The sequence below is a fragment of the Rhyacophila brunnea genome, unplaced genomic scaffold, assembly GCF_057557595.1.
Source record: "Rhyacophila brunnea isolate RB1 unplaced genomic scaffold, BYU_Rbru_1.0 scaffold_3, whole genome shotgun sequence".
In the NCBI taxonomy this organism is placed as follows: domain Eukaryota; kingdom Metazoa; phylum Arthropoda; class Insecta; order Trichoptera; family Rhyacophilidae; genus Rhyacophila; species Rhyacophila brunnea.
The window spans coordinates 55,757,409-55,770,173 of NW_028232965.1; the positions used below are offsets into that span (position 1 = coordinate 55,757,409).

General features: G+C 29.8%; 1 protein-coding gene across 1 annotated transcript in view; it reads right to left on the reverse strand.

Annotated features, from left to right (window-relative positions):
- Nucleotides 1–12,765, reverse strand: part of LOC147068583 (uncharacterized) — a 435,171-nt gene that overhangs the window by 158,738 nt on the left and 263,668 nt on the right. Inside the window, exon 8 of the mRNA XM_085953004.1 lies at nucleotides 9,556–9,715. Within this exon, the coding sequence (XP_085809130.1) occupies nucleotides 9,556–9,715 (160 nt within the window). The remainder of the gene's footprint in view (nucleotides 1–9,555; nucleotides 9,716–12,765) is intronic.

Here is a 12,765-nt window from a genome sequence, read left to right on the forward strand (position 1 = left end):
CCCAATTTCAATGTCAATGTCGAATATTCAGATTACAATGGGCCTATGTGAAATGCGTCGTCCGTAAATAATATAAAATAAATAATTACAAAATAAAAAGAACTTTTTATATACAACGTTTTTAATTTTTCTGTTGATCATATAATATAAGCTTGACTAGCTTAAACGATCAAAAAACATGTACTTGATAGAAATAATACTGAAATGTCATATTGATTTCCATAGTAACGCACGTATATTTTAATAATTTAGTTGGTAGGACCCCAGACCCCTAGCAACCAATAATAGTGAATTGGATTACGGATTTCTTCCGAAATAACTTTTCATACAAAACAGAATTAACTGAAAATTAATTCAATTCTACTTAAAGATGGCTAAAAGTGTTTAAAAAATGCATTGGCATCGTGTTCTAATATATTCTAAAAGTTTCAAATGTCTAGCTAATCGGGAAGTCAGTTAAAAATTTATTGCAATATTTGTACTGGACAAACAACCACCGGACAAACAAGAATACGAGCTAATAAAAACGGTAAAAATAGTTAATCGATTCGTAGTTTACATTATTTAGCTTTCAGTAGTTACTATTATAAGCAAAAATAATCATTCAAAATATTTGTCCCTAAATGTATAGTATGAATTTAATCGATCAAGTTTAAATGATTCTTCCATATATTATGCTTTATCACGGTTGATCTGTCATCCAGTTAATATGACCTCGGTATATCAGAAGCTAATTACATGTTTTATAGTCATTATATTTTATATTATTTATATTGTTAAATCAGTTTTTGAATTTCATCTCATTTACCATATTAATGACAGGATATTTTAATATTTTAGGATGATATAATAAAATAAGTATTACAAATTAAAATGTATGATAAAATTAAATGCATCCAGTGTATCAATATTTTAAGTTAAGCATTACAATAGTTTACTTAGATACCCAATTACATGCCTGATATATATTTCTTAATATAGCGTAGGTACCCACTTAAGTTAAAACGGAATACGTACCAGTATTTCATAGTATTCCTGTATAATATAAGGCTTTTGAAACTGTGCAGTCATTAAATCTGTTTTTCTTTAGTTCTTTGTCATGAATATTAATAAATAACACAAACGATGAGATATGTCTTCAAATTGACCTAACAAATGCTATTTTGGTCACAAAAAACTTTTGAAGAGTAGGACCCTCTAAAAAACCTTAACAACCCTTTAATACGCTCAGTTTTATCGTACGGTCCAGAATCCTGAGTACTCAGCAAACAGGATGAAAGAAAGATGCATATCTTTGAGAAGAGTTTGGAGAAAAATCTTTGGGTCTGTTAAAATAAATGGCATTTGAAGGTCAACATTTAATAAGGGAACTGGTATTGTAGGTATACAGCCCGTGGAGTCAGGTGAATTGAATTTGTTTTTTTATGATCAAAGGATATTTTTAAGATTTTTTACCTAAATAGTTAATACATATTCTTTGATAATGTCTTTCTAATCATAATAAAGGCCTTGGTCGTTATTTAGTTGTGTGGATTATATACTAAACATTCATATTATTTTTATTTAAATTCACAAGTAGGTACAGTGTTCTAAGAATTGACAATAATTTATTTAAGTGTGTCGCTAGATCAATCTATCATCGATCAAAATCAATCAATCGATCAACTAATCAGCCAAGTCCATAATGGATGAATAGTAGAAAAATAGCTTTTTGTTTTCTCAAGTACTTAGTCACAAGGGTGAAAGTTTATATTATTTCGATTAAAGAATATTTAAAATTAATAAGTTCCACATTTATATAATGCAGAAATGTTAAAAGCATTAGTTCTAAAACAATTCACAAAAAAGACAAAAATACCTAAATGTGGACTTGGCTGATTTTGAAATCTAGCGACACAAGTATTCGTTTATAGAATTCGTATCATATTATATTTAAAATCAAAATAAATAAGTTGTATTATTTTATTTGTTTTTTTCTTCAAAACAGATATTTTATTTTATTATATAATAATATATATAGGTATATGGATTGAACTGCTAATAATACCCCACTGTAATCAATCTATAGACTAAGCCCTGAAACTGTTAGTTTGAAATTATGCATCTGACATATTCACATTTTTTGGATCCAGATCGTAGATATTTTCTTTTAGAAAAAAAATACGAATAATCATTTCCCGTCTAAAAAAACTGTTAAGAAACATTTTCGAGGCACGGCCGAGATCGATACCGGATTACGACGTCAATAAAAAAATACTACATCGCATTTCGTTTTAACGTTATATGTGCGGTGATGACATTTTTATTATTATTTTAGATTTTAGTATACAAGCCAGAGGGAAGTGTATCTTAGATTAACTAGTCCCGTGGTTTCTAAAAGCCTTTATTTTTATTTAATTATCAAAGACCAGCCAAGATAACTGATTTATGATTGACATCATAATTAAAAAGATTGATAAAAATGAAAGAATATGATATTAGGTTGACTACATTTTTGGAGGTATAATTTATCATCAGCATAATTCTGAGTGAACATCGTGTTTTCTTCCGTTCAATTATTCCGCGAATAGACGAATGGATAATATCCATTTCTCCAAAAATACTACACATTGAAAGGCGGCTGCGATTTGTATGTACTTAATTATCGAGACATTAAACAAATTAATCATTCTTTTTATTGAAGATTAAATCGTCACTGTTCTGGCAGAAGACACTAATTCGAAAAAATGACATATTGAGTTAGTTATACCAAAATTTTCCTTATTTCAAACTTTACTGTCTGGAAACCTTCTTAATCAATAAACAGTCTTTATTTTAAAGTTATCATTTTTACAATTACTTAATAAACTCACATGATAGACCATTTCAAACATTTTAACAACTTCAAAGTCAATTTACTCAAAACTAGTATTCTCCAGTTAGTGTGTTCTGCCAGAACAGAGACGAAATAATACTACTAATGTAACATAATAATCTCAGAAATAATATCATAAATTTATCTATTAGAAAAATCTTAGAAAAAATTTAGATCGATCGATATCGAATATTACATTATTAGCGAGTGCAAGCTACATCAAAATTATAATTTGTAGATATTCTGACGCTGCGACATCCAGGAATCAAATTGTTATCATTGTTAATTGATTTAAAAATTACAAAACATACTTAAGAAGATTAAGGCTATACCACAGCTGAGGCATGGTCTAAAAAGATCGTAACTATGCGACGCGCGGATTGTGCTAATGACGCGTGCTGAACGGAACATAATTTGTCATAAAAATTCAACGTGCATCCATTTAGTGTTATGTTTATTGTTATATTAGTAATAATAATAATATATTCATTGACATGTTTTTTTTTTCGAGTACAGTAATAACGTTTTTTAGTTATAACGATATAAGAATATATTCTTACGACGCCATCACAAAAAAATGTATTCTTATATGTACACGATATAAGAATATATTCTTACGACGCCATCACAAAAAAATCGACGTGCTCTCACCTCGAATGCCGCTCGGCGATTGGCAACGAATGCAAAATTTCGTCCCACCTATTGTTGAAAATTATTTGCCGTTTCACTTATGTATGTTCTTAACGGAATTTGAAATAATAAATAAGAAAAACCAAATAAGAAAGTTATGTGTGGATAGTGATTGAGATACTTAACATAATCTGTTAAATTAATTGGCAGGATTGTGTTGAATCCGATCAAATTTTTTGTCTAATCATATTTGGTATAATACTTTTTTATGAATTTTCTAGATTGTTTCAAAATATATTGTATGTCCAGTAAAAAAAATCGTAGGATTATAAAACTGCTTTTTGTGACATTTGTTTTCGTGGAGGGAAACAAATAAACGAAAAGTGTAAGCGTAGACTTTTGTGAATAAAAAACAACCGTTTTATACAGTTGACAATGATAAATCAGAAATGTCATTCCTCCCGCCACAGTCTAAATGCGTCGGGACAGTTTCGCGTTGTGTGGTAACCCTCACCCGTTTATTATTTCGGCATAGGGCGCGAGAAGAGTAATTTTCTTAGATTAAATTCATTAGGGTTAAATAATATGGGATGGATGCCGTTTTTGCGCAACACTGAATTGCGATCATAAAGAGAATGGAGGGGGGAAACGGAGGGCTGTCGCAAACTTTGCTGATTTATTTACGAAATGCCGTTTGGATGCCTTAATAATTATTGGCGCTTCGGTTACTCATTTATCATGCTTTTTCACATAGGCTATTTGAACAAATAATATTAATTTAATCCATTCAATAAACCGATGCTGTCGACGCTTTCAGCGACGTCGTAATAACCAGATGTTTGATATTAATTTTCTTACCATTTGTTTATCTTTATTTCATAAAAACTTATTGACATTTAATTTGGTATTCTCATTAATCATATACTTACGCAGATCATAATAAGTGACGTCCCTTGGGGGTAGGCAGATAGAGCATCGCTTGGGGGCGGCAGTTACTCGAAGGGCGGCAAATCGAGGAGAATCATTTGGTATATATTATAGAACTAGCTACCAAAACTTAGTAATAACGAAAATATCTTTCCATTAATAAATTTAGTTCACTGGTTGGAAACAAAATGTATTAATTCATGACTGTAATTTTTTGTCGAGTTCGTGATGTCTAGTTTACTTCTGTTGCCCTTCGACGTCCATGGTGTCAAGAAACGACACCATGCACGGATAATACAAAATACTGTATACAAAAATGGGGCGAGATTTTGGCGCTGCCCAGGGGCGGCATTTTGTCTAGGGGCGTCACTGATCATAATATTGTATTTATTTTAAACAAAAATATACAAAAAACGTTCCAACGAGTATGTAGATAATTTTAATAATATTGAATAGGTTGTTATTCGAAAGTATATTTGCTCACGTAAAGGAGATGGTGGTTTTTCTTTGTCAAGAACAAAAACTTTCTAATACATCGTCGGTGTTTTGTAAAAAGGGCGAATCAACCAAAATGCTATTTTACAGGAGGAGGATTTTTAATTTTTGACATTTATTTGTTTATTACCTGTAGATGATTATAAATATCTAACAAGTTTATTATAAAGCTTAGAAAGAATACTGCCATTATAATAAGTATGATTATATAATATTTTAAAAGGCCAAATATGTCACATTTGCTTTTTATTTAGTAATTTTAATTAATTTAATTTTAGTCGATTATCGTTTTTAAGTACTTTCCTGTGGAGATACAAATTCGCCGTTTTTACACAATAAAGCTAGTGGGGTACATATTGTATTTTCATTAAAATCTCGATTTCGCCAAAATGGTTGATTCGCCCGTTTTACAAAACACCGACGATATGCATCGATAGCAGGGGCGTGCGCTGACTTTTTCTTATAAGGACTCTATTTAAAAAAAAATACATGCATACCTAACTACTATTTGCTAAATATTACCTAATTAAACTATTGAAACGTGTGGGTATTATATTGTGTGATATTTCCGACTGCTATTATAAGATATTCAAAACATATTTACGAAATATTCATAGTATAGTAATGTTATAATATTAATACCATCGACCGAAGGTACTTGATGGAATTTCAATTTAAATTCTAATAGATTTACGTTTTGTAATATTCCATTTGTGTCGTTTTTTGCGACCCGGAATTCGCCTTTCGGCATCTTCAGGTACTATAAGATCACGAAAGATAATAACCAACCATGAAAGTTTAAGTAGCTAGATAATATATAGTAATAAACCTTTCAAGAGAATAAAATATACCATGTATGATTTTAATATAGCAATTTAGAGAATATTTGTATGGTGATACTCCTCATCTACAGCATGTATGAATCGTACGCTACTTATCAAGATATAATAACATATACATATACTGATTTAGGTTTGAATGGTTAGTTAGCAAGATAAAGAATAAATATTCATTTACATTTTATCTTTAGGTTCATTACCCACAAAGGTAAAGTCAGCAAAGTAACGTTCGATGTATTTAATTTACAATTTAAAAAAAAAGTTGACACGTGGGTTGGTAAGGCCGCCTGTAGTTTGCAGAGTTTAACAATTAAAAATACCAGCGTATCTATTCTACGAGCATACACAAGACTGCTTTCGGCCGCTATCTAGGGTAGAAAAGTATCCAAGTAGTAGCACTTATTGTAACAATTACAATAAGTTAGTTGTAATTGTTACGATAAGTGCTATGTTTTAACAGCACCTCTCTTGGCTGTGATGAATTTTAGAGCAAGATAGACAGTTTTGACAGTTCAGACGGCTAACTTATTGTAATTGTTACAATAAGTGCTAATATTTCGATACTCTCCTACCCTAGATAGGTGCCGTAGAGGCGGAAAGCAGTCTTGTGTACAGAATAGATGCGCAGGTATAATATCCACAGTTACATAATTATAAAATACAACAATTAGGAATATACTTCATTCTTTCCAAACAAAATTATGAGCTAATTTCTGAATAAATATTATGTTATAATTCTAAAACATGAGGCAAGACGGTTAATAATAAGGTGTTGTTTCGACGGATGTGCAAGAGATAGGCGGCTATGTATTTACTGTTTTTTTACATTAGCATTTTTTTTAAACCGTGTTAACTGATGTATCAAAAAATAATCAGTCAAATATATCCGTTGATAGATATAAACCTTCCGTAGAGTATACGGTGGAACTCTGATAGGCATTAGGCATATATGGAAGAGACAAGTGGATCTTACTTACCATTAATTCCCAATACTTTACCATTGTTCCCAGAATGGACGATTTTACACCGCTTTAGTGTAGTATTTTTATTGTTTATAATTATTATAAAATAGTCTATCATTAGGTTTTGTTATTGTTTGTTATAATTTATATTTTTTTATTGTGATCCTTGGTCCTTTTATCTTTTAGTTTTTACCTACTTTATTGTATTGATTTGTTATGTAAGTTAGAGTTAATTGTATTCATTGTCAGTGTGTATTTGCTTTTTGGTGAGTGTACATAGTGCCTAAAGATGCCGAAAGGCGAAACCAGTCTCGCAAATAACGACTCAAAGGAATAGTACAAAACTTAAATCCATTTGAATTTAAATTCAACTTCAATTAAGTACCTTCGGTCGATAGTATTAATGGGTAGTAGATTTTTGGGTTTCCACCATGTGTCCTTCTTCCTTCTTTACTCGACGTTTCGGGCTCATTGCAGAGGCCATTATCAAGAGATGATATGTTTTATGATGAAAATGTAGTGTAGGTATATGAATGTAAACATCGCTCTAAGAATGTCAAAAGGAATCCGATTAGCTAAGAACAAACGTTGCTCAGAGTAATCTGTCAATCGTTACGACCAGAGATACCGGCTCGTATATTGGATTTTATTGGCCGTAATCCATCATCCATATTAATATTTTTTCAGGGTTTCTATGGATTTCAATGGTCTCCTTTACCAATCTTGCGAAATATCCTTTATTCCGACCCAATATCTTGGTTTCAAAGTCAAATTTGTGTCCTGTATCCATCGAGTTCTCGGCAATACGGCATTACTACGATAAAAAATAACCGTGAAAGCCTCAAACATTATATAAGTATTAATAGGATGTATAAAAGTTTAATGATACGATAGAGACAAAAAAACCGAAGACCAAAATATTTAATTAGACATGTACCATTAAAATAAATAACTTAGTGCTAGATAAGAAAACAAATATATTATCGTATCCTTTCTATTTTAGAAATGAGTGTATAATTTAATAACTACTCAGTCATATGTCATAATACAATATAATACGTTATGTCATAATACGTTTTCTACCGGGTATCTTACCTTTTTCAAAAAACTTTTTCTATTGGTTATAATATATTTTCTCAGAAGTGTTTTTCAAAATTATGTATGTACATTATAATACTTTACTGAAGAAAAGGGTTGTTTTATTCAATTACGTTTGTAGTAGGTACACATAAAAATAGGATGACAAAACAATTTGATTACTTGTAAAAGATAAGAAAGCATTTCTCTTGGAATGAATAATAGTTCTGCAATTCTTGGAACATACATATGTCACCTCTAGACGTTTTTCTTAACAATGCATGTGTACTTATATTATATAAAATGGATATGTCATGAGTTGTATAAGTTAAAAAGTAAATAATTTTATTTTATTTCGTATGCTTAAAAGACGTTGAGCGTAAAACTTTTCAATACTCATTTTAATTTCATTTCATTCTAAATTCATAAATAGTCTTTCAAATGTCAAAATTAATAACCTTATCAAGAAATAAATCTCAAACAACTTTCCAAAACACAAAGATATACAATATAGTATTTAGTTTTCCAAGTATATATACTAGAACAACGTAAATAACAGAAACTTTAAAAGCGTAGGTAATATATACGGTACCTCCGAAAGCTTCTTTCTCTGAGTTAGTACTGAAACGTAATACCATATATTATAAGACCATTCTACCATGAAGAGCTTTTAACTGTGTTCTAAGTGTTACGCGGTGCTTCTAGATAGCCTTATATAAGTGCCTTTTGTGACTGTTAGTTTTTTTAGGTTTAAAATTTATAAGACTTATACGTTAATGTATAAAATGTGAAATGTTAAGCAAGTAACGTTACAGATCACTTTAATGCTGGACTTTTTCGTACTAAGTTAGCACTGACATAAAAAGTTTCCGGTGATTTTTCACGAACGTCTTTGGTGTGGGCATTTCGAGAAATTTTTTGGTGTACTTATTATATATTTTTGACTTTTATTCGTCGAATATATAGCTATATATTTTTATACAATTGATACTTTTTTAGTTGACGTGTAAATTAATTATCCAATAATAAAAATCAAGACCGTTTCCGTCGGCTTCAATAAAGCATCGTCAACTGATATATTATAATATATTATAGCAATATGTCCAAGGTTCTCATACAACACGTTATTAAGAAAAGTATTAATTTAATAATGTATATCGCTACAACTAATCATCTATCTGAGTAATATAATATAATATTCAGTGTTTCGTGGACATTGGATAAAATGCTGTAAAAACTATAATAAAGTATCGCGAATATTTAAAAATTCCGTTGACTTAATAACATATTGAAATAAAATAATAATAAACCAATACTAAATTTATCTACACTTCTACAATACCCAGTATTATTTCGGAATTTTTGGTATAACATTCGAATAATTTTCAGTATTTTTATTTGTTGATGACTCTCTATAGCTTAAAGAAGATTTTTAGAATACAAAGCATTTCCATTGAAAAATAAATCTATATAATGTGTGCGTTCAAATTATATCGCGTCAATGATTTTTCTGACTTTTTTCCAACCTTACAAATGCGAGTATAAGAATAATTACTTTAATAATATGAATTTAATAATATGTAGTATATTATATAATATAATATATCATAGTAATAATATGAAATAAATTGTCATATTGTTCTACTTAGTAATATATTTTGCATTCCATAAGATATAAACTGCTAATCGAGAAATGAAATATTATAAGTATTAATCAACTATTATTTTCCCCTTTCTATATTTAAATAGACGACGAAATGTGTTTTTTTACCTGTATGGTTTTCTTTCTTCCTTTTCCATAGTCCGGCTCTCCACTCAGGTCATGATCAACAAGACGCTCCAAAGCACCTCTCACTTCTTCCCTCAGCTCTGACAGATAATTTGCTTGGCCGGATTCTTCAGGGTCCGCAATGCCTTCTCTCCAAGGAGCTCTGCGGAAAATTAAAAAAAAATTAACAAAGATGTTGTAGAAAAAATTCCTTCTATGTAAATTGAACTTTTTTTTCATTAAAATGAAGATAGATTTTTTAAATATTAACTAATGCAGCTAATTAAATGCACGTCATTTCACTGCGCAGATGCATTTATTTGTAACTGGCTTCACTTTTGTACTTTGAGAATTGCTTATATTTTAATTTGAAGAAAGAAAGAAGTGCCTTGTTTTCAAATATTATTTTATAGTATAACTTTAATGATAAATATGATTTTAAGACGTCGAGTTATTAAAAAAATGATCTTACGTATCTGAGAGAACTTAAAGTCATGATTAAAATAACCAAAAAGCATATGTTCTTTATAATAAGATGAGAATTGTTAACGAAACCACAATCATTTTAGAAGATTTGTATTTAAAATCAAGATTCAACAGTATTCAAAAGAATCTTTTCATTTAAAATCAGCGCTGTACTACCCTTCTAAGGAAGAAGGCAGTAACTCGCAAAGTTTGTGAAATTGAGTTATGAATGCCATCTGTTAGGTAATATTGAAAGCTATATATTCAGTTCACTTTAAAATCAGTATTATCACTAAAATACTGTTAAAGTACTAAGTGAAAAAAAAGACATCTTCTAAAATAATACATTTTTTTTAGTAAAAAGGCAGTAATTGCACCTATTCATTGCAGTTACTGCTTGTTTATTATTACTTTGTTTGTATTTTAACATCCTACTAATAAAAATTACCACCGTTTTTTATTAATTCACAGTACTAAAGTTTGAGAAAAAACACATTATGTCATTTATCTTGAAAGTGTTTGAGAGTCAGTTACTGCCTTCTTCCTTAGAAAGACAGTTTAGTGTTAAATAATAAAAAAGTGTTGATTAATTATTATTTTATTGTACACCCCTCCCCATGTTTGGAGTCCGTCAAAACGTGGCCAGTGTCTTAACATAATGTCGGTGTAAAATTTACACTGTAAATAATCATCAAATTCGGTAATGTGCTTAAAGTCACAAATTTTCCCCATTATCACTTTGGAAATGGACTGACCAATCATGTTTTTCGCATTTTCATCCCCAATCTACTAAGTATATACGTAGTTAACTTCTTGATTTGTTTCCGAAGTTAAAAATAGTAACGATACAAATATTTTATTGCCACATAATTCAATATTACTGTGTGTAATATAATATTGATTAGAACTATATGAAGAAATGCTGAAGCGCCGTAACATCGCGCTCCAGCCCACTACAATTACACAAATGTTAAAAATATTTATTTATATACGAAATTTAATGTAGATTTTCAAAGGTAAGTACATAATTATCCTGTTAGATGTTTCTAGTATAGTGGAACAACTTAATCTTAAAATTTCGCAGTCAACAATTTCTTCCACTGCGCACGAATTACATAGAGTAAATTGTATTGTTATTACCATTATCATTTCGGACTGGTCTTACATAAAGCTTATTGCATCATTTTCTCTCAGTCAGCGTCGCTCTAACTACGTCATATTTTCCGTCAAAACTAACAAACTTCACGCTTATGTAAATTGTTTATAGTAACTACACCCCCCTTTAAAAATAACTATTATTCATTGGGCCCGTGTTTATCTTTGCGTAAACATTTTGCTTTCACTTTGATGTGTTTTTTTTTCTTTACAACAATGTGACATTGACAGATCGATATTTTTTACAAAAACACTTCGACAATATCATTTATATCAGCAGATATATCAAAAGCTCTCAACAATGTCATTTGAGAAGGTTTTTTTTTTAATATTTTTGACGTCATTCGATTGACATACATTGCCGTAACCACTTTACCTTTGACTTTGATTTTGATTTTGATTTTTCTTATTAAATGTTGAAAATAAAATAAGTAGCCACCTAGATGATAATAGAGAGCTCGTCTCGGAAGCCATAATTGCGGGTTTGAATCGACAAAAATCACATCTCTGCTTTTTCAATATATCCCTTTACTGCATGATTTTTTTTTTTGAAAATTTTTATTTTTTCTTGGTGTCAAAATGTCTTGTGAATGAAGGAAAAATAATAAAAAGATTTTTTTTTCGGAAATTCCATTAAATTTTGTATGTTACTGCGTGGTGTCGCAGATTTACGACATTAGGAAATCTTACATTTCAGTATGATAAAATACAACATCAAATGATAACAATTATAAAAAACTAATGTACACACCGTATTTGATGTGTAGATATTTTTATTCAACCAATTTTAATCTTCTATACATTTTTTTTTATTTATTTACAAATGCGGATTTTTGCGTACATACAAATTCGTCAACTTTACTTTCAAAGCAGAAATGCATAGACTATAATGCAGAAATGCTTTATTTCTTGAAATGTCCAAACAAAATTGGTAAAGTAGGTAAGTAAGTAGGTAAGGTTTATGGTAAAACAGTTTTCTAGGCATCGAAAAAGGATATTATTTGATAATTTACACAGATGGCATTGGCTATATCGAAATAGTTTGAAATGTCGCAAATTTGCGACACTATGCAGTAAAGTGATATTATCTTTTATCTATTCTCTATACAGTGATTACCGATATGTTTTGCTTGTTGGAAACTTTAAGTTTAAAGAATTTTATAAAATCTCAAGAAACCTCTACTTAGGTAAAATACATTACGTTACAGAGTGATAAATTACAACAGAAACTAATAAAATATTGGCATGCGTAGGAAAATTCCTACAGATATTATTGTCTTAAATGTTTTAAATTTAATGAATAATAAAAAATTGTCATTCATTTAATTTTAATATTTCTGTATGGCCATCTTAAATAGATAATTAAAGTTATGACAAAATATATGGCTAGTAACATAGGCATAGTAGCCTGTTAATACCGCAGGCGAAAATTCTTCATCTCAAAATCTATTGTGAAATATTGCAGTATTCGCACACATACGTTCAATTGCATAATGGGCAGACCAATGGATTAACAATGTTGCTACAATAATAGTTCCTCACCCAAAAAATCTTTTTTACTTCAATAATGACCTATTACACCATGTAATAAAG